The 23,331-nt window shown below is 40.7% G+C and overlaps 2 protein-coding genes across 7 annotated transcripts in view; both read left to right on the top strand.

Moving 5' to 3' along the window:
* Positions 1–257: 257 nt before the first annotated feature.
* On the top strand, positions 258–18,462 carry LOC139140140 (N-acetylated-alpha-linked acidic dipeptidase 2-like). Of its 2 annotated transcripts, none has more exons than XM_070709192.1 (19): positions 258–364; positions 2,415–2,748; positions 3,441–3,594; positions 4,588–4,719; positions 6,796–6,921; positions 7,109–7,295; positions 7,673–7,763; positions 7,929–8,024; positions 9,386–9,471; positions 9,891–10,010; positions 10,238–10,320; positions 10,623–10,686; positions 10,975–11,042; positions 12,127–12,221; positions 13,468–13,561; positions 14,264–14,507; positions 15,345–15,429; positions 16,003–16,095; positions 16,577–18,462. In XM_070709192.1, the coding sequence occupies exons 2-19, from the start codon at positions 2,534–2,536 to the stop codon at positions 16,803–16,805; spliced, it is 2,262 nt and encodes a 753-aa protein (XP_070565293.1). In that variant the 5' UTR covers positions 258–364; positions 2,415–2,533; the 3' UTR covers positions 16,806–18,462. The 2 variants fall into 2 exon arrangements, with proteins under 2 accessions (XP_070565293.1, XP_070565294.1); XM_070709193.1 differs by having other exon boundaries at positions 282–364; positions 2,411–2,748.
* A 440-nt stretch (positions 18,463–18,902) lies between these two features.
* The window catches only part of LOC139140139 (N-acetylated-alpha-linked acidic dipeptidase 2-like), a 17,967-nt gene continuing 13,538 nt past the window's right edge, over positions 18,903–23,331 (top strand). Inside the window, exons 1-3 of one of the 5 annotated variants that reach the window (XM_070709190.1) lie at positions 18,903–19,135; positions 20,311–20,646; positions 21,050–21,203. In XM_070709190.1, coding sequence (XP_070565291.1) covers positions 20,432–20,646; positions 21,050–21,203 — 369 coding nt within the window. In that variant the 5' untranslated portion in view covers positions 18,903–19,135; positions 20,311–20,431. Of the gene's footprint in view, positions 19,136–19,749; positions 19,800–20,204; positions 20,647–21,049; positions 21,204–23,331 lie in introns of those variants that run through there. The other 4 variants (XM_070709188.1, XM_070709187.1, XM_070709191.1 and 1 more) reach the window with 4 other exon arrangements.

Raw genomic sequence — 23,331 nt, 5'->3', positions numbered from 1 at the left:
ATTTCGTCCGCATGTTGTTTGTTGGTTTTCTTTTATTTGTTTGATATTCTGTCTGAGATCCTGTAATTTTATTGGTCTAATTCCCTGTCCCATTTCAGCCGTTGGCTGCGCTGTGCTAACGACTCCAAGTATAGGTATAGACCAACATCACGTAGAGGAATGTACTATTTGTTTACGAGCAGAGGACTGTAACTGCGCTTTGCTTATTGTAATACAATGAAAATTCCAAAGGTTATGATTTGTTTGCCCCTTTTCTTCTCGAGAATTTTGAGTTACGAATAGTTCTGTAAGACTGCGTTACCGCAGTGGACGAGACTACCGAGGTGTACGGCCAGTGGTCGGGCAGACAGCAGACTCGAACGTGGTACGTCTTTGACCCTAACTCTTAACCCCAACCTTGCTGCAACTTTGCAGCCCACAACTTTCTTTATCGATTTTGTATGATGGGCTACAGACCGACCCGTGGAAAACTGCTTATACTGGTCATGGGTAAATCATCGTTGCAGTTCCGTATAGCCACAGTCACTCGTGATCGGTCTATTCCGCTCGGCGTCAATGCCCCATAGACGTGTGTACATATGCCTGAGGTTTTTCTAATATGGTTTTTGGAATATGGAATAGACCGATCACGAGTGACTGTGGTATAGCTCACAACTTTTCCCCACTACACAAAATTACCGGGGAAAGTTGCAGCAATGGAACTGCAGCAAACCTTAAACCATGGACAGTAGTCTGTGCTTAAACTCGCAGACGCAAAGAGTGTCTAATGTGCAACACGAAAAAAAGAGGTACGGCTCTGCCTTTTTATGTCTTGGTACCCTGAATGCCCCTAGAGGGCCATCGTCCGCTCGCACAGGCCCGTTATCTAGCTGCCCGAAGAGACCTTGGCAAGCGATAGTGCTAGAGGGTGTGCCATAACCCTAGGGCAAAGATCCCGAGACTTTCTTACGTGTATAAAATTGTAATGTACGAGGAGTCAGTGTAGGCCTACTTCAAGTCAGTTTGGACATACGTGACGTGCTAGGATTCGTACAATAAGCTCCATAAGCTGTATCTTTTAGCTATTTTTTCAGAACTTTTGTTTTGTGGTTTCCCAACACTTTCTGCAGTGAATCCCTAAATTGGAATTTAATGCCAAGTATTTTAGCATATCAACGCAACCTATATATCTCCATTGTTGTTGTTGAAAATTGTATCCAAGTCCGGACTAGAATTCATTTGTAAACAATAAACAATGACCACTACACACATAGAAGCTGTGTTGACAAAAACAATACTTGAAATTTCAGCGGGACAAACGGATTAGGGTTAGACACGGTAGTTGATATACAGAAGCAGAATACTGTAAAACTTGCCACAAGTTACAGCTTATATCCCTTTAATACCTGTGCTACCCGGTATGTGTAAGAGTTGCATTTTGAAGAATATTTTCTTTAAAAAATTGGGGAGGGGAGTGTTGCCCTATCCCAGCAGGCAAGGGTAAGCTTACAGCATTATATCGTGCAATGTCATGCTACCATTCGGAAACTCGGTGTTTGTATGGCCTTATTTTGTTTTAGCAGTGCTACCCTGCTGTGCTCTTTCGCCTCATTTGATTCTCTGTTGCATTACAAAAAGCGTGATTCGGAGATGCGAAGATGGGGCCCGGGGTGCATGGCCTTCGAAATCTGTTAACTTTTGATGTATTCAAGTTGTGTAAGTTTTCACACCCTAAAAGTGCCATAGTTTGCTGCAAATCCACTGTTACCCATTCATGTGTGACAATCGGCCAAAATAGTAGAAAAATGTTCCGAAATATTTTGTTAGCTTCAGTTTTGGACAAATGGCTTGAACCATTAACAGTTATAGCTTTTACGGCCAAAAGGAAAATTTAACGCGTTCAAAATACATACGTCTTATATGTTCAGGACGGGTATTCTCACTATTTTAATCAGCATAAGAAATATTGCGGATGCAATACTATGTCGGAAAAGTCAAATGCAATTCCCCTTTGAAATAATTTCCTCCCTCGGCAACCTATTCATAGACTTTGTCCGAGCGAAATCTGCGACATTGCACGTATCTGCCAAGTCATCTCTATTGCTGTGCATTCGTACGGAAATATTCCCAACTACCAGTTCATCGTAAATGCCGTGCGCCTGTTTTCAGAGACACCTTCTTTATAGCTTCTTCAAACTTCAAGCTATTTGGCAAAGACTGAAAGATCAGTCGCTGGAGATACGCTCCAATAAGAGGGGAGCGTAGAGAGCGCCCTCTAGCGACTTGTCTTTCAATCTTCCTTTTAGCACAACAAGAGCGATCGTATCGACTCAACGGCACGGTAATTATACAGTCGAAAAACATCACGGCAAGGCCCCAGCTTGCTCATCTGATCATATCGTATTCTAGCTCCAGAATTTTTTTTCCTAAGACAGGAAACTGAGAGAAACGCTTTTCAGTTTGACTACGTATAAACGGTGTTTCGAGGTAGCTGCACGTGGAGAAAATCGACGAAGGTGTTTTTCTCTGAGTTAGACTAACCGTGATAAACACAATGAGAGGCGAGGGAAATCGACAGTTGCTTCTCTTGGTCGGTGTAGCGTCGCTGTTTGTGGGGTTTGTGATAGGAATCCTCATCGGTGCCCTGGCCATCGACAACTCGGAACCAGAGAACGCCGCAGTGACTGCCGCTCTCCGAGATGGCGATCCGTCCATTTCAGACAAACTGATCAATGAAATCGATAAGGAAAACATCAAGGAGTTTTTAAGGTAAACGTTTTTTTATTTCTATGTAAAAAGAGAGCTTTACGATTTCAAGGTAAATGTTGAAATGACGTCAAATTTCTGCCGAGCGAAATTACAAATCTTATGCATGATCCCCTGACTAATTTAACATGACACTACACGGTTACGCATCTGATGTAGGCTAGCTGAACACATCGGGTGGGTAGATGTATATCAACTTCGTTGATTCCTTTGTGCCTGCCGGCGAGTTGTAGATTGATAACTTCATAAGGAAAGCATTGGTAGAATTATCCCTACTTTAATCCCAAGGCTTACTCTATATGGAAAAAATGAAATTGTTCCATTTTCACAAAACACGCTGAAAAGATTATTTACTCAATGAGCTTCAAAATGAGCCCTTCAAAATGATGGAACAAAATGTATTTAAAAAAGGTTGAGATTCCAAATATCTGTCATCGAGGCGCTTTCTACCTCTATGTTAATAGTGAAAGAAAAATGCTCGTCTGCACATGAGCCAATTAATTAACACAAATCATTACAGAGTGTACAATTTGGAAACTTTTGTCCCTTTGAAATGTAAATTGATTACAATAATGTAACCCGGAAATTGGATCCATTTTTGAGCGTTTTATCTGAAAGGCCGCTACCAGCAACTTACCTCAAGTATGTGTGTCGCTCACGTACTAGAATATCTTTGATAAAATGCCTCGGTTCAGATATTTCACCAGTGACCCGCATTTGGCCGGCACGCCCATGGATTTGGTACAGGCAGAGTACGTGAGGGATAAGTGGCTGGAACAAGGACTGGACTACGCCGACGTCGTTCCTTACGATGTACTACTGTCTTATCCGCGGGGTAAGGAGAACAGGGTAGGTACAGGGTGGGCATTGGGTGAGTACAGCATTGACTAAATATGGAATGCTGTCAGCAGAAAATGAAAGCTGTTGCATTGTGAAAGATGATGGAAACATGGAACAATAGTTCGGAGACGAAACGATCGATTTTTTCATGGAAGCTAAAACGATGCAAAATATATACGTGACTTTTGTTTTAACGAAATATGAAGTGTTGACAGTTTCTGAAACTGTTACCGTTATACTGCGCCAAGATGACGTATACCATGTGACCGTAAATTAGCGAATCACAACGAATTTTGGACAAGGTGTGTTACAAAGCATGCTTTCGACCATGCTTATGTATATAGCAGATACAGAAAACACGATAATTGGATGGTGAAATAACGCCTTTTAAATCTGCAAATGCTTTTCGTTTTACGTTACACACTTGTTTTTATGAGAAATTTGTAATATTGCGACATTCAGCTCAGGGCACCAAAAAGTTTTTGAGAAATTTGAAAAATATGAAGATCCAAATATCCCAAATTGGTTCTAATCGCGTTGGAAAGGAACGGTTTAATAATCTATAGTATCTACCAGAATTATATGCCAATGAGGTGCTGGCGGCTCAAATATATCGTTTGCCTCAGCGTACAGTACATGGAAGATATTTACTTTTGTCTGAGTTATTGATTTTTCAAAGATATGATCGCATTTTTTTCTCGACAATTAAATTTTGAACTAGCTAAAAAAGCGGCCTCACCTTTAAAAGAATTCCGTTGGTTTTGTATTTTGCCTAGTATGGGCCCTGATGAGGCAATGTTAAGGGAGAAGTGGGTTTCACTCGTTTCTGAATTCATTTTGCACACAAAAAAACCCCGATATGTCTGTCATTATTTTGAAAATCATTTTCATTTTTTTTCTGTGCTGGGGTAATCTAATGGAAGCAAGGTGCAGACCAGAAATTTTGTACTGGATTTTCTGGCCTGTTGATCACAGTCTAAACAAAACTTGTCTCCGTAACAGGTTGAACTGATCGACAACACGGGCGATGTCGAATTTGAATCTGCTCGCGAAGAAGCCATCTTGGATGAATCTCAACGGAGGGACGACATCGTACCGCCTTTCATTGCATATTCTGCCGCTGGTGTTGTAGAGGTAACGATTTACAAACATTAACGTTCTCAAGATGCCCACAAAGTTGTAATTTAAAATCGTGGAGAACAGATAAAGTGGGACATTTTACTTTTAACCTTCGGCTTTATTACTGTCCGCTCCTGGATAAGAAATAGCGTTTTCTAAATATATTCCTATATGCGAGAATGTCCATATTTTGTTAATGGTAGTCTGAGAATCAAGCATCTATCGTGTAATATTGAAAACCCCATTAGCCGCAAGCTCTTGATTTTTTTCCAACGTTTTCAACCGGTTTAGTATGTTTTCCTCTTACAGTTCCAAATCATGTTTAAAATGTCTAATGTCAATCTTTTCAATGCACGCTATACGAGTGTACCTCATGTAGGTTTTAGTCCTGAGCTAAAGCTCATTTGACTTACAGTTTGTCATCTGTCATATTTTTCACAGTTCTTAGGGACCGTTCAGTTTTTACGGCCGGGGGGGGGGCCGGCAAAATCCAGGGGGGGGGGTCATCATAATTTTGGAATCCGCAAGGGGGGGGGGGTTATCGCTTTTTCACTGGTAGGAAAGGGGGGTCCCACATTTCAAAACATAATACCAACAATAAAGTTCACTTTATGCCATGGCCATGATCGACCCTCTTTACCGGCGGGCCGCCTTCGGCGGCCCACTACAATAAATATACATTATGTATTACCCATGACCCTCTTAACGGGCAGACGCCTTTGGCGGCCCACTCCAATTAAGTTTACTTCATGCGATGGCCATGATCGACCCTCTTTACCTGCGGGCCGCCTGCGGCGGCCCACTACAATAAATTTACTTAATATAATACCCTATGGCAATCTTAATGGCCGCACGCCTTCAGCAGCCCTGTCCAGTAAAGTTTACTTTATGCAATACCCATGATCGACCCTCTTTACCGGCGGGCCACCTTTGGTGGCCCACTAGAATAAAGTTGACTTTACGTTATGGCCCATGACCCTCTTAACCGGAGGGCTGCCTTTGGCGAACCACTCCAATAAAGTTTACTTTATACAATGTCCATGGACATAAGTTGTCTATGGAAATGAAGTTAAAAATTGCCTTACAGTCGTCCTAATTAACAGACGTTTCAATGGATGTGGCTGAGAAGTTTGTGTACTGGCATCTCTGCTACACGAATAAAGTGTGCCGCGTACAGTAGTTCAAATCCAAACCATGCGGGTAAATTTGACATATGGATTTTGGTTATTTTTCAGCCGGGGGGGGGGGGTCATCAAATTTTTTCGTCTGACAAAGGGGGGGTCATCTTTTTTTCACAAAAAATGCAGGGGGGTCTATATTTTTTTGAACACCGGCGACAAGATTTTGCCAGCCCCCCCAGGCCGTAAAAACTGAACGCTCCCTTATAATGTTGTTAAGGTGGAACGTGCCTCGGAGACAGATAATAGGACTCTCGAACTTTGACGATACGTTTTTGGTCTACCGTCTCTTGCGGCTCATTCTGGAGCTCACTGAGTATAAACAAAGTTTTGACTGGCTTATTTTTGTGAAAATCGAAAAATCTATTTTCCCCATATACTCAACACAGGTATGGGCGATCGGTTTAGATTTCAAGCATGGGGAAATATTGATTAATGTGTTTATTTGACATCAATATTTGCACACTGAATCTGGTGTTTATTTTTGACTTCGAAGGAGAATTGTTTAAAGTTTCCATAAAGGAAAGTTTGGACTAGAGTTTTAAGTCCTGCAATTCAGAGGCGCCAATTACAGGTTACTACAGGCTAATACCTTGCATTTTTAACAACACTCTCTAAGGAGAAAATACGAAATGCGTTTTCCGGAACAAACTGATGAAAATATCATTGAATGTAAAAGTAACGATCCCTTATTCAGAGCAGAAAATGTGAAAGCTTGTATATAGATGTAGAAAATGTATGACAGTTCCTCGCTAATCTTATTGCCATCGATCGCAGACAGGGCAGGGGAGCTAGTCAGAGACCGTGGTATGTTTGGACTCATTTCGTGACCGCAATATTGACACAAGAAGCCGATCTCAAAGAACATCGTTTTATTCGCCTTCGTAACTTGCAAATCTCGTTGTCGTTACAGGGAGACTTAGTATTTGCAAATTTCGCCTCACTCGAAGATTTTGATCACTTAGAAAAGGACATTGGTATCAACCTGACCGACAAGATCATAATTGCAAAGAACGGAGGATTATTTCGTGGAGACAAGGTCAGTGATTTAAACTAAAACTCTCTCAGTCTGTCTGTCTGTCTGTCTGTCTGTCTGTCTGTCTGTCTGTCTGTCTGTGTATGTCTCCCTGTCTCTCATTCTGGAATGAATCTATTATTACCACACTGATTGGCCGTTTGTTGTCACGTGATATGGGATAGATCAACAACCTCTTATCCTTTTCTAGGCGTTTTTGGCGACGAAGAAGGGAGCAAAGGGGCTGATATTATATTCCGATCCCGCACTAGTGGCGCCGAAGGGTTACGAAAATCAAACTTATCCAAACGGAATCTTTTTACCAGGCACAGGCGTTGAAAGAGGTTCTCTGAATGGGCATATGATGGACCCTTTAACACCCGGATATCCAGCAAGGGGTAAATTAGTCCCTGCGTTCATTTGATTTTCCCTTCAAGAGGTGTGAGGGCCGCCTTCTTTTGGCGTTAGCTTTCCTGTTTTCCACGCCATTCTAATGTGTTCTGAATGTCAATGTGCCATATATTTACTGCAACATCCCTTGCAGATACCTTTTTGTATAACATACATGTGTTGATGGTGGTGGTGATGATAATGATGATGATTGTGATGGTGATAATGGTGGTGGATATGATGGTGATAGACTAGAAAGTTTACTTTTTCTATTCCATTTAACCAGGAAAAAAGCAAGATAGAGTTGATTCATTATGATTATTTCATCAACTGAATAAAAATCATGGTACATCCTCTTATCACTGCATTGAAATACCGTTCACAGATTATGCATACAGGATCGACGAAAGCGAGGCTAGTTTACCAACCATTCCTGTGCATCCCATTGGATACGACGACGCCAGACAATTTCTCAGGTACTGAACCCACTACTTAGTTTATTACATTCATGCAAAAGTTTACTTTATATAGCTTGTGAAATTGTTTGGAACACTGTTCTTAATTTTTTCCCCATAAGCTTATACATTCCTGTTTAGCAATACGATATTTATTTCAGTTTTCTTTTTCACTTTGTCTTACAGACGACTTGGCGGGGATGAAGTGAAGGAAGAATGGAAGGGTCACTTGAACATAACTTACAGATATGGTCCTGGTTTCCGAGGTGAAGATGCTGGCAAGTACGTGTTTTCTCGGTCTGATGTTAGCGTAACTCTTGACCGAGAGGGTGCATCGCACGCTTTCCTTCGCTCATTTCATGACCCTTCAAGTCACCAAAAAGTAAGGGTTTCATTTCTCATCATCGCACGCGTCAATCGAGATCAGTATAGCGTTAGCCTTTTTTCACGTTCCTTAGAAAAGAATTTTGAAATATAGGTGAATAGAAAGCCGTTTATAAGGTACAATGCGCCTCGGGGACAGATATTCGGACTCTCAAACCTTTTCCATTCTTTTTTAATCTACCACTTGTGGGGATTCATTTTAAAGCTCTTGGTGTAAAAAAACTTTTCACCACCTTAGTTTTCTCGAAATTCGAAAATTTTTATTTTTCTCCATAGACTTAACACAGGGATGGCAGCCATTTTGATTTTCAAATTTCTGTAAGTCTTGGGTAATTTGTTTCTCTAGTACCATAATTTGCTCGGTGACCCAAGATGTTTATTCTTTATATCGAAAGGTAAATGGGCGAGAGATGCCTTGAGGAAAATTTTAGCGACAGTTTAAATATTTTACTTTCGAGGCACATACCACCTTAACACCACGAAGAATGTGACGTATGTGCATCACATGTAGGTGCAAAACGAAGTTATCGTTGATCGCCAACTCGCTGCATACCGTCATACATCTTTCGTTTTCAAACTGATTCTTTTTAGCATAAAGGCAGGAAACGTAACGTAAAAACTTACTCGCTGCATCGTTTTTATAAAAGACCGCTGATGAAAGCTGAAAGTTTTCGGCCTTATGTAAACACTCTACTTCAAAGACACAACATATTGTCATCATCAAAGTTTACTGACGCGCGTATACACTCGTATAAGCGATTCCGATAAAAGAAACCGATTGTTAGATTTTGTTTGGAGAAAAGATGTCGCTGTAACGTACTTGAAAAGTGTGCGTGTCTCTGACATTGTAATTTCATCGCAGAGGGTATATAAAGAAAACGACTCAGGGTGATAGGGAGACGGGATGGTAGTGTGCGAACAGATACTTAATAGTCAGTGAAGGGGAAAACAGAATAAAACAGACCGATGGGGACAGAGAGACAGAGAATGATAGACGGAGTAGAGACTAAAAGACAAGCAGGCAGACAGAAGAGGGAGTGACTTATTACAGACAATAGACTTGAGCAATGTTTTGGTGGCGGAAAACTGGAGGCTAGCAATAAAATGCTAAGATCATTCCAAATTTCAAAATTCCTACAAGATCACCTTTCTCATATACGTCATAATGTAAATGCATGACAGATCTTAGTATATTGTTCCAACTTGGCTTTCCGCAAATCACTCTGCGCGAATTAACTTATTATGCGCGTTTTTTAAAGGAAGATACGATTGGTTATAACGACTGAAAACAAGATGGCCACCACTTACAATGTTATTGGCAGTATAAGGGGAGCCATTGAACCAGGTAACACACGGTTTGTTCTATTGTGGTCGTTTCCACGTCCAGGCAAGCATTCCTAGTGACTGAGTTAATCAGAGCATTTACGTCATGTACAAATTTCGAGCATAATTTTTCCTCTACCATAAAAGCCAAAAACATTACCATGACAGGGAGCAGAGGTCAAGCGACAGTGACAATTCACCCACCAACAAAAACTTGTTTCGCTTGAAAGACGTCTGTAGCCTACAATATTGCTGCGACTAGCGACTGTGCTCAACATAAAATCAAAAGAAACCATGCTACCACATTTAATTATCGTCCCAACAAGTAAAAAACTCAAATCTGTTCGAGCGAAGAGCGTGTCCTCCACCTCGGCTTAATTCACCGACATAGATTACTTCTTTGAAATCGATTGCAAAAATAGTCTCCCCTCTTTCCCACAGACAAATACGTCATAGTCGGTAACCATCGCGACGCCTTCGTGTTTGGAGCCCTTGATCCCAGTAGCGCCATGGCAGCCATGATGGAAATGTCCCGTGCATATGGAAAACTTGTCAGAGATGGTAAGAAATTCAGAGTGAATGATGGAACGTATCATTACCATTTAAAGAAAAGAGGCAGAAATATACTGCAGTTTTGTTACACTGATAGTCGGCCGATCGGATTTGTACACAGTGAATGCACTCTGTATTGAAGTCGTCGCTCTCTGCGATGAAAGTGTGAAGATCGACTACAATCAAAAAACATATCTTGTGCGTTATGTGTACAGCTACGCATGTATTTTTTCCAGGCTGGCGCCCACGTCGTTCCATCGTCTTCTGTAGCTGGGGAGCCGAAGAATACGGAATGATCGGTTCCAACGAGTTTGTCGAGGTATGAACATAATTATAAACATCAGAAACTACTTTAAAGTATATTGGGCCGAGAAGTAACATGTAAGGGAGCAGATGCGTTCTAAGGACAATTTTCTGCTCGTCTTTGGTTTATTGATCAATGTTAAGAAATCAACCAGAAATCAGCCTACCTCAGACGTATGATTGACAATGCAAGGCTATTGTATAACGGCACATCCATTGCAATTATGCAATAGAGTATTCACATTATGACATTTGCCTTCGAATTAGTCGTGTACATGGTTTGAATGAAAACTTTTTCAATACTATATTTTTCGAAAGGAATTTTCAAAAAGTCTGACGTCGAGGGCTGTAGTCTATCTGAACTTGGACATAGCTGTAGTAGGTAAGTTTATCCATAGACCCTAGCATATGGTATAGCATGTGATTTTGCCCTGGCTATGCATTGCGAACAGTTGACTGAAAGATTCAGCCGTGTGCGGGCGCTCCTGCGCTCAGCGACATCCGACCCTCTGCCTCCGACCACAAACGCGTGAGTATTGTGTAAGGTCGGAGGTCGCGGGGCGCCAACACACGGCTGAGTCTTTCAGTGTCCATAATCCTATGAGTCACATTGTTACTGTGTCCTTAAATAATAACATTTAACAATTGGATTTTGGTGAAATCATTGCAGGCAACCACACGATCATAGCCTTGTCTTCACCGCTCCTTTTTAAAGCAATGCATGAGGCTACAAAAAAGGTGAGATGAATCAAGATTATATTATATTAAAAACTATCTACTGTTGATTGACCAATTAGAGTGCTCAATTCAGGGTGTTTTATTTACTCGTAAAGCCTTGGTCACAAAATTCCACAAACGAATGACAGCGCCGTAGTAAAGTACTGTCCAATCAAAAGTGAACATGTCATATTCTGTAGACATCTGGTACGTTTTAATATTCAAATTTGGTAACACAGCGGAAACCAGCTGCAACACAAAATCTGCTGTGCCCTAGGGCATTTATATAACGTGCCCTAGGGCATTTATAGGATGTTCCATTACATTGGAAGGCTATTTCACAAATAAAAGTTTTAATTCATATCCTAAACATGTTACATTGACAAAGGGGACGGTTGACGTAAACACATTGAAAACGAAAATATATCAGTTAGGGGCGATAGTTTTTAAGTCGTATAAAACCCTCGTACTCGGGCTCTTCTGGTATATAAAGTCCAACCCTACGATAAAATGTCTCGGCCTGCGGCCTCGACATTTTATCGTTGGGTTGGACTTTATATACCAGAAGAGCCCTCGTACTCGGGCTTTATCCTATACTTAAAGTTATTTTATACCATTAGTGGTAGTTGGCGCCTCGACATTACAAACTTAAACTTTTGCTAAAACTTTCCCCAAGTAAACTTTCAACTGTCCTCTTTCAAAATCATGAATAAAAATCGGGCGTCACTATGCAAATGTTGGTACTTCGAGAAACAGATTACCCATATAACCCATTATATTATATTTGAAATTCGAAATGGCCGCCATTCCCGTGTTATCTCTTTTAGGAAATAAAAAATTACGGAATTTCACAAAATTAAACCGGTAAAAAATTTATTTCTCCATAAGAATCAAAATGTCCTCACAAGTGGTTGGCCAAACGAATATTGCAACAGTTTGAGAGTCCAACTATCTGTCCCCGAGGCGCATTAAAGCAAGCAAGGTAGTGACAATGTTTAGGTTATCTCTTTTCCTCCATTTCATTAATGCAAAGGCGAAGAGATGGCTCCGTTTGTGTACACAGTATTGGTCTCTCACGGACTGCAGCAATGTTCTTATGTTGCAGGTGAAAGACCCGAACAGGAGCTCAAACGGAAAAGTTCAGACTGTCTACGAAAACTGGCTGCAAAAGGGTTATAAAACCTCAGAAGATTTGCCTATGTAAGACAAGATCTTAATCAACGCATAGGGGATCGCACAAAAGTCCGTCCCCAGGGGTATAGGGATGGGGTAGGGGTGCCTTGGTCTAAGAATAAGGTTCTTCTTGCTATGGTTTATTTTATTTTATTACGTTTGACTATGACTAGTTTGATTGCCTAATTTGCCAAATTAAGCAAAGGTAAATTACTAATCTGTGGATGCTGTCACCAGATTATCACCGGATTAATTTTGACAAAGTCAACAACGAACTCACCAGCAAGGTATGTCAGATAATAGACGCAACACAGTGACAAAACTTCGCGTAAGATTGTCAAAGGACAAATAGGTGTCACGGTGAAGGAGAAAAAGAAATCGTTACAAGACCAGTGCTAAGACAAAGACACCAGAGCTGCAAAGAAAGGTTGGTAGTGTAAATCTTTGTTAGCAAAACATATCATAGTCAAACGTATTAAAATAAATAAACCATAGCAAGGAAAACCTTGTGCTTAGACCAAGGCACCCCTACCACATCTCTACCCCTGGGGACGGATTTTTTTTGCGATCCCCTATGATCGAACAAGCGATTATTCGCCCGCTCGAACGATCTATCAATCGATCAATCGAATTACTTGTCAAGCGTTCGATAAATATAGTAAAGCAATCGTGACAAGGGGCGATGTCTGCATGGCGCACAATCCATTATCCTGCGTGCGTTACGACTTTTGACAATTGCAAAGAGACTCATAGTTTCCCGATGTGGGTCGCATGCATCTCCTCTTTGCGTTCTCTCGGAATATGTTCTTCTAGTGCATAGGCAAATATTTTATACCAATGTTATACTGGGTTACTGCGGGAAAAGTTTAAGAAGTAATGATCTAAACTGATGAGCGTATATTTCCCTGAAAGCCCTTCCTCCCATGATTCGCAACGTACTCTCTTCGTATATGGGTGTACGTTTGGAGAGAGTTGCATAGGGTCAAATAATGATAGCGTCCTTGTAGTGTTTCTTATTACATGATATACATTACATTTGAAACAACAACAACAGCAACACAATTGTTATGTTCGTTGAATTTTATTGGTAAACAACAACAAAAACACGACCGATAAATATAAACAACAATACAAACAACAACCAGATTCTGGGTCCCCTGTGATCAAACGGCCTACTCGGTGGCCGGCCTTTCAGATCGTTAAGTTGCTATACATAATGCTATACATATTTTATAACACGCTACTTAGTTTTCCATTCTGTTTTCCCCCTCAGAATTGGAGATCTTGGCTCTGGCACCGACCATGCGCCTTTTATACACCGCATTGGCGTACCTTCCACTTTCATGATGTACTTTCACCAAGGAAGGGTAGGTCAAGGTGGCACGTTAATCATTATCGAGATGGTTAAACCCATACCCCTCCCCCGATGTACACTAACAACCCTGGCCTTTCTCAGCCATAAGTTTTGACTATAGGGCCAAGGGCATGGTGTGGGTTACTTCAAATGGCGAACTGGGAGTAAATGGTTTCTGAGAGATTATATCAATTTCATAAGAAACATACTATTCATACATTCACATTGCCTCCGGACATTTCTGCGTTTACTAAGGATAATGTCTCCACCGTTACTCATTGAAGTTAACAAAACTCTTAGCCATGATTCACATTTTTATTTACTATTTTTTTGTCTACCAATAAAAAATGTCGTTTCTTTGTGCTGAATAACCACGGTGAACCTCTCGTGATCCAGCGAAGCGTATGAATTTTGCGGCTTAAGCTTTGTCTATTAAGAAGTATTTCATATGCTTTGTTAATTGATTTTTTTTGTTTTAATTTATCAAAGATATTATTGTCAGATATTTTGGTGTACAGCACAAACATTGAAAGCAGGCGATCCGATGAGATTGACCCAGTCCATAGATCGTTGTTAGGTTCGACAGGCTGGAGAAAAGATCTATCATGTCCCAATATATTACATTAACGCGCTTCTAATGCTGACCAAATATGTGAGTAATTCATTGCGATCTGTCAGAGTGATTACTCATTCTGAAATGTTTTATATTTTCCAGGGTAATGTGTATCCCATGTATCATTCAGTTTACGACACTTTCCATCTTCTGTCGACTTACTACGACCCAACCTTCGAGTACCACGCCACCGTGGGTCGCGTCCAGGGCGAACTGTTGCGCTCGTTTGCCGACTCTCTGGTTCTGCCGATGGACTGCCGAGACTACGCCAAGCGAATATACGGCCTTTTCCAGTCCTTCAAAACAGATTATGGCGAGAAACTCGGCGCTAAAAATATTTCTCTTGGTAGGTTAATAAAGGCCGACGGGTTCTCACACCGCGTCGGTCTGAACTGTTTTAGCGATTTCAATTTAAAAGTGAAAATGGAAAACGTTTAAGTGTGTTTTTAAAGATGAAAGATGCAATCAAAGTGTTTAGGCATGCGAATAACGTTACTAGTAAAAATAAATTTATTTACCCCTCGTGCATAACTCTAAAAGAATCAGAAAACCACAGTAGTTTCATAAGTTGAGGCATTTGTTTCAAAATATATTAATTTTTTCACGGGACGCCATCAAAGCTAGAAGATCTGTCGTCCAATGACGAGGTTTTTATCACAACATATACCCGACAATGCATTTAGAAGTTGTTGATACAGTATCAATGGTCTTGATTCTTTTCTTACTCTTTTCATAAACAGAAATTTGGCAAAAGATAAGTACATAAGCCAACTCTTGAGTTTAAGTTGCTAAATGAATGTTGATTCGATTCCATCAGCGTCCTTCCATGTCTGTGTTATCCCTAGAAATTTTGATCGAACAGAGATTGGAAACCCTGCTATCTTTCACGGTGATAGTTTACTTTTCAACCGCGCCCTCATCGTCCACTTCCCTCCCCGCCTCAAAATCCTACTGAAATTCCTTGTTTTTGTCAACCTACGTTGGCCAATCGTTGGCATGCTGTACTCGCCTTCGTGTCAAAGTATATTCATGCCATTTCTCTCCTCCCAGGCGACTTTGCTTTTTGATTGGCTCCGCAGTCACGTGACAGCTCATGGCACCAAAAATCCAAGACAACTCTTTACTACTGATCACGTTGAATGTGTACAAAAACGTTTAACTTACATCTTTGTTATTATTCCAGACATCTTGGAAAACGCGATTCAGAACATGACGTCAAGTGCCGAGTACTTTCATACGACGATCGATGGATTGAAAGACACACGAGAGTAAGATTTCAGTGGAAATCCATCTTTTTTCAGCTGCTAGTTGTACCGATACAGAAAAAATAAGTTGAGCACACATTGATGGCACAGAGCATTTTTTCAGTAACTTGAGGTACACACAAGCAATTAGTAGAGGAACCTTTCCCATGATGAAGTCATTTTATTGTCGCCGAAAATGTTTGTGTTCATACTGTACCGTCTGTTTTTTATCAGGAGGCGTTTTATGTGGAGGGTGGTTCCTGTAAACCATATTAAAATGTTTTTGAGTATACGATAGCTGTATCTTCGATTACATGTTTTCCGGTTTATTTATCAATGGTATAGTGGCGCTCTTCTGTCCGGCGTTTGTTGATTACTCACTAACCAACATTGACAGCATTACTGTAATACATTGAAACCTGTACAAACAAAGAACACAACTTGCAGATACTGTAACACAAATTGCATTTTGCAAACAGAAAGACAATAATTATGGAAAAAAAAGTTATAGAAAATTGATGACTGTACCTCGCAAAGTCACTATAAAGGACCTATGTTACAATTTAACTCTACATCTGTGTGGCGTTTCCTTTTCAGTCCAATGGCATATCGTATAGCCAACGACGTCCTGGCTGGATTCGAACGAGTTTTCATCGACCCCTTGGGTTTACCGGACAGGTCAATGGTCAGGTGGGGTTACATCTGAATTTTACCACCTTTGCGTTCTAATCAGTCTAAAAGATTTCGAGTTTTTTTATGCTTTCCCTGAACGAAATGTCAGTAAAAAACATTGTCTACCGATTTACTTGTTATTTTCTTAAAGTTCGTGTTGCTTTTGATATCGTTGATATCAATTTCTTTTTGTGTTTTGTGTTTGTGTGTTTGTTGATTTGGTTTTGCAAGCACACGATGCAACAAGTCTTCGAATTCAAGCTGTCATTAGGCCTATTATGCAGAGACCTGTTGATGGAAGACAGTGCAGGCTTTTCTGAACAGGCCGCTGTAACATAACTAAATCACAACGTTAAACTTACGACACAAAATGTACAATAAAATCGTTAACGTGCGATCGATATGCCATGGGTAACAAACTACAAACGTTCTTTTCATATTATTTTGCATTATTCCCTAATTTGCTCAATTCCGTTCTGTCTTCGCTTTCTCGTTCCAGACATGTCATATTCGCACCGGACAGTCAAAACGCACATGCCAGCTCCGGTTTCCCCGGACTCAAAGACGCGCTCTTCCAAATCGAACTCGTCGACCAGGAGGACGAAAAGGCACGCTGGAACCAGGTCAGACACGAGGTCGCCAGATTGACCCACGTCATCGAATCAGCGGCCGCGTACTTGGATGACTTTTTGATGACGTTGCATCGAGGGAAACATGGCGCTCAATAAGCAGCTCCTTTGAACCGACTGCATTCGCCGTTGATTCTGAGTGACATGACGACCGAATACTAGAATTCATGTTTCAACAATATTACTGCAAGCTGTAGACAAGGTATAACTAACTCTTTTTTAAAAGACAATCTATGGGAAGGAGAATAACCATGTATTTTTTTAGAGAACGAAAATAACGATTGACTATTTATCAAGAGTTACAAAGACTTTCCCTAAATATTTACAACTCTTTTTAATAAATCCTGTCATCCATAAAACCCTAAACAGTCTTTCCGCAACAACATGATATACAGTTGCAGGGCTCGAAATTAGCGGTAGTCTCGCGTCCACAGACAACCAACTTTTCCCTGGGGCTACCAAAATCCATAAAACGGTAGCTCACAGGACTACCAAAACAATCAGCACCTGGCGTGCCATATGGGGTCCGTCACTTTTGAACGAGCTAACTTGCCGTCAAATCCAGTTGGACACAGATGAGTAAGTCCTGACCATGACTTTGTTATACAAATTACAAAGACAATCGTGCAGTCAAACTTTAGAACCAAGTTTCAATATCTCAACTGATGTACTTGGTTGGATGACAGGCACAGGGAAATGATGGCCAATGAAAACATTTTCATTGCATATTGATCATAATGTATCAATCACAGACAATATGCCTCCTCCCTACAGAAATACCATGGTCTTTTAAATGTGCTGTTCCGATAACCCGACCTACCCTATTTTTTCCCTGCCGACCCTAAACTTTTTAGACGTACGTAAAAACGGAAGTAAAAAAACCAAGAACAAACCCATAAAATCCCATAAAATCACGCGTTCGTTAGTTGGCATTTGATTTTCGCTTGAACGAGGATGTCTTTTATGGTTTTTTTTCCTTTTATATGTATGATATATATTTTTCTTGAAATATTGTGGCCAGTGTTTGACCGCTCTGAACCCCTGAAAAATGCATATTTAAAAATAAAAATATTTTGGAAAAAAAATACATACATACATACATACATACATACGTGCGTGCGTGCGTGCTTGCATACGTGCGTACACACATACACGCTTGGATGGATGGATCGATATATAGATGAATGGATGGATCGTACCAATAGGAAATACCTTAGAGGCTAAGCGCCTGTCTTCTGTTTGCTATTAGGCCTCAACAATTATTCTGGCCGACAGAGAGGGCTCTAAAAATTTTGGGTTTGTGTTTGTTTAGGCGGGGGGGGGGGGGGGAGGGGCCGTGAAAAAAATGATGAAAGTACTTCTCTTCAGGCCCCTTTCCTGCTCGTTGTGCACAGGTCACTGAGGTGTTAGATCGAGAAATGAACACAGTTCAAACATACAGTTTACCATTAACAACATCGTTTGCTTTTTTCATTGTCACTTTAATGAATCCTTATTCTGCTTCAATTTATATTAAAATGCTACTCTGGAGATTCTTATCAGATTTTTACGGTGATACATAACATAAGCTTATATAGGGAAATTAATCAAATAAGAAATTGAAAAAATATTTTTTTATTGTCGCTTTAATGAATACTTATTCTGCTTAAGCTTCGATTTTATATTAAATGCCACTCTGGAGATTTTTCAGATTTGTTTCAGTAATGCATAACATAAGCTTATATATGGGAATAAATCAAATAATGAGAATAATGGCAAAAGTCTTCGTTCAAGTCCTTCAAGTTCTTTCGGCATTTATGCCTCTCCCCATTCCTCTTACTGGTACCCAGTCAGCTACGTGAAGACTTTTAGTCGTTCAGCCAGTCAGCTTATAGTGTCGAGCTGTCTGCGTGCATGTCTGTCTGTATGTCTACCTGTCGTCTGCATGTCTGTCGATCTTTCTGCCCGTTTGTTCCACCATCTGCCTGCCGTTTTTGGATGTCTTTCACTATTAATTTGCATATGCGAAATGATTCAAAGTCTGATTCACTGTCCCAATTCTGCCGTAGGCTGCGCCATGCTGACGACTCAAGGTAAAGAATTACAGCATGCAGAGGAATGTACCATCCTTACGAACAGAGGACAGTAACTGTCACCTTGCTTATTGTAATACAATGAAGTTGCCAAAGGTTATGACCTTGTTGCTCGTTTTTTCTCACTTTTGCATTTTGAGTTACAACCAACGCTACCCCTCTTTATAGTGACCTCAGAGAACTAAGTGTGCCAGAAGAGAACTATCGCAGTTGACGCGCCTGGCGGACGGACAGTGGTCGTGCAGACAACAGACTGGTATACGTGCTGCGATTCCGTGGACTACAATTTTCCCTGGCGATTTCGTGAGGTGGGGAAAGGAAGGACTACAGATCCGCAAACAGCCATAAAGTATGTAGGTAATTCATTGCTACAGTTCCACAACTTTCCCCGTTGATTTTCCCATAACAACCCAAGGAAAATTGCGGGCTACGCAACCACAGCGAACCACAATCCCGGACTTTGAGCAAACCTTAACTCATAGGCGCAAAGGAGTGCACAAAATCGCAAAAATGGGAAGGCTTTCCCTTTTTATGTTTCGGTACACTGAACGTCACGTAAAGAGGGTGTGCCATAACCTTGGGACATATGATCCCGTGACTTTCTTTCATGTAAGTGGACATAATTGCCATATACGAGAAGTCAATGTTAGCACAGCCACCTTTGACAATAGTGAACCATCAGTTAAAAGTGTGAGTGCTCGGAATCGTCATATAAAACGATTTTAATAATATCATCCTGCAAAAAAAAATTCCATTAAAATGTCGGGGAAGTGGGCAGCTGCCCAACTCCCGCAGGGTATGATACTGTCTGATATATTGACATGACCTACTGGCCCCTCGTGAACACGGAGTTTTGCACGGCCTGGGTTTCTTTTGTGCAGTACTGCCCTGTGCTTTTTCACCGCAATATATTTCATGTCATTCTTCTCAAGGCTTGACTTTCAGACGCGCGGAGGAAGATTGCACCTTTGTTGGGGAAGGGATGCTTGGCTGTCGAAATCGATTATTGATGTATTTAGTTGTAAGTTTTTTGAACTTAACAGAGATTTATGTTGCTGCCACTCGATTTTTTTCCATACATCTCAGGGAATAAGATCGACATATTGTCGAAATAATAGAAAAATGTTCCTAAATCGAGAAAGTTCAATATAAGTTCCCCTTTCTAATAATTTCCTCTCTTGGCAACCCATTCCTATAGGCTTTGCTCCGTGAGCAAAGTCTGCTATACTTTCTACTCTCTCACGTCCACGGATATTGTCCAAACAGCACGTTTCTCCTATATCGTTTCTATTACAATGCATTCGGTTGTAAACAATGCCGACAATCCCTTCCTTATCAACTAAGGGAACTTATCGTCGCCTTCTTTCGCTTCTTCTTCAAATCCTTTCTTCAAGTTATTTCATCGCGCTTCCCCATTTTGCACTACAAGAGCGATCGCACCGACCAGCGACACGGCATCGAATTACATCGCTACAGGGACACAGCTTGCTCGCCTGATCATATATTCTTGTTTCACAATTTTCCCCTAAAAGAAAACAGAGGGATACGTTTCCCGTTTGACTGTACATGAACGGTGTTCCGAGGTAATAGGGCAAGGCATCGGTGGCTACGCAAAAAATACTCGTTCAAAGAAGAATTTCGTCTGTAACGACAATGAGAGGCGAGAAGAATCGACAGTTGCTCCTCTTGGTCGGTGTAGCGTCGGTGTTTGTTGGTTTTGTGATCGGCATCCTCATCGGTGCCCTGGCCATCGACAACTCGGAACCAGAGAACGTTGCAGTGACTGCCGCTCTTCGAGATGGCGACCCGTCCATTACAGACAAATTGATCAATGAAATCGATGGGAAAAACATCAAGGAGTTTTTAAGGTAAAGGTTTTACTTCGATGTAAAAAGAGAATTTTACCATACTAGGTAAATGTTGATATTACGATTGTCAAATTCCTCCTCAGTGAAATTATGTGGTAACATTAGGTAGCATGACACCGAAAGGCAATTCAAAGTTACACAGACTAGTTAACACATCAGATGGGGTAGATATACGAATTTCGAATGCGTTGATCGTTTTGTGGCCTGTGTGAAAGAACGTTCGTCTGGACCCGAGGACAATTTGGAAATATCTGTCTTGTTGAAATGTAAATCAATTATAATGATGCAAGTCTGTCAAAAAACCGTTGTTTGAGCGTCACTTCTGAAAGGCCGTTAACACCAACTTACCCGAAGTATGTGTGTCGCTCACGGAGAGTGTCTCTGATAAAATGCCTCGGTTCAGATATTTCACCAGTGACCCGCACTTGGCCGGCACGCCCATGGATTTGGTACAGGCAGAGTACGTGAGGGATAAGTGGCTGGAACAAGGACTGGACCACGCCGACGTCGTTCCATACGATGTACTTCTGTCTTATCCTCAGGGCAAGGAGAACAGGGTAGGTATAGGATGGATTGAGTGCAGTACTAAGTAAGTACGTAATGCTATAAAACATACTATATTAGATTATAAAAGGCTGTCGCAGAATGAGGAAGTTACCAAAACATTGAAAAGAAGTTTGGTGAACTTAAACGGCGCGCGCGAACTAGCTTTATCGTAGAAGCAGCTTCTCGTTAAATACGAAATTCATTTTGTGTTTTAACAAAGCATGAAGCCCTTTTACTGATCGTTTTGTTTGGAGAGATATATCTAGACTATGTCTCTTAAATGTGTGTTTTCAAAGGAACGTCTCAGTTCAAGAGAGCAGTCAAGGGACACGGCATGCCATTATCAAAGTGCTCAATGTTTCCTTATAATACGGTCATGCGAGAGAATTGGCACCGTTTGAGCAATGAAAATCGCTTTTAAGATTACCACAAGTTTGCTTAATATCAAATACCTATAACAGAAATTTTGTTGATATGGCAAAAAAAACGTTGTGCTGTTCCGATAACATGGTTTTCAAAAAAGGGTAGGTAGGTCGGCAGGATTTTTTTCCAAAATATTTTTATTTTTAAATAATCATTTTTTCAGGGGGTTCAGGGCGGTTAAACACTGGCCACAACATTAATTCAAGAAAAATGTATCAGGAAAAAAAACATAAAAGACATCCTCGTTCAAACAAAAATCAAATGCCAAGTAACGAAAAAACGGTTTTTCTTTCTTTTACTTCCGTGTTTACGTAGCTCTAAAAAGTTTAGGGTCGGCAGGTAAAAAATAGTGTAGGTCAGGCTATCGGAACAGCACATTTTTTTCGTTTGGGCTAAACGATCTCAGACGCAAATGGCGCATTGCATAGCAACGATAGACTAAATTTTGGATTATCGTCAAATTGCGGAAGGACAAGGTTTAGAGATTGTTCAGAGACAAGACGGAAATGCAGAAGCGTTGGGTTCTATCGTCCCTTACAATTAACAGTAGGGATACAGTTGGTAGACAGTGCTTGACCATTGAACAACTATAGCGCAAGTACACATTTCGTATAACATACGTTAAAATCGACGTTGTCCGAACTTAATCACAACGAACGTTTAAAGAATATTTAGCAATGTAATTCAGAACTTCCGTAATGTAAAACATACTTCGTGCTAACTGAGGTAACGTGATTGAGTAAAAATCTGGAAGTTCCAGAATACATTGATGGACTGGCTGAATAGGTGGGCCACAAAATAATTTGTAGATTTATAATTATTTAGTCTACATCCGCTTTCGAGACGAAGAATTGAAGGTACAAAAAGCCGCCCTGCTAAGAAAATTGTTTGCGTCACGTTTTGTATCACCCGAGAAGCAATTCGCTAAATTGGAACAGACTATAACAGTACACAAATATTTAACGGTCATAAATGTAACAGGATAGGTTTGTTTTATCGGAGAATCTCAGTAACTATCGTCCAAAAGAGTCTGGATTCTATTTGGCGACATACAAATCCAAGGGAAACGAACGTATGCTGCGATCCGAATTCAGTCAGTCAATGTGTTTTTAAAACACCTCATTCACTTTTCTCACCGAAAAATCGAGAAGTCACTCCACTATCGCTCGTCTAGTTCGCATATGACACCGTCATCTTCTTCTCCATTTTAAAGAATGTACGCATGCGTACATATATGACGCTTTCAGACCTACCCAGGCAACAGTCTTTCGAACTCTTAACCGGTCAATCATCAGTTTCCAAAACTGTGAGCTGGAAACTTGACAGTGAAGCTTCACTGTCTATCTTTGCATGTGTCAGCACTAAACAGACGCGTACCATGTGACCGTAAATTGGTGCATTAGTATCTTGAGAAAGAATTAGGTATCCAATTGTCGCTGGAGCACGCACTCAACAATGCTTTCAGATGGAACAGATAAAGAAAAGAATGATTTAATCTACGCCATCTACCAGAAATATACACAAATGAGCTGATGGCTGTTCCAATAAACTGTAAACCTTAAGCGTACAGTGAAGCGTATTATTCGACACTTATATCATTAATTTGAGTCAATGTTTCATTTTTAGAAATTTTCTCGGGCACTAAAACTTGCCAAAAAAAGTGACCCGACCTTGAAAAGTATCGCCATGATATCACTTTATTTTCAGCAGTGTGAA

Source organism: Ptychodera flava, chromosome 9, assembly GCF_041260155.1.
Source record: "Ptychodera flava strain L36383 chromosome 9, AS_Pfla_20210202, whole genome shotgun sequence".
Classification (NCBI taxonomy): Eukaryota; Metazoa; Hemichordata; class Enteropneusta; family Ptychoderidae; genus Ptychodera; species Ptychodera flava.
This window is presented reverse-complemented; position numbering and strand designations above follow the sequence as displayed.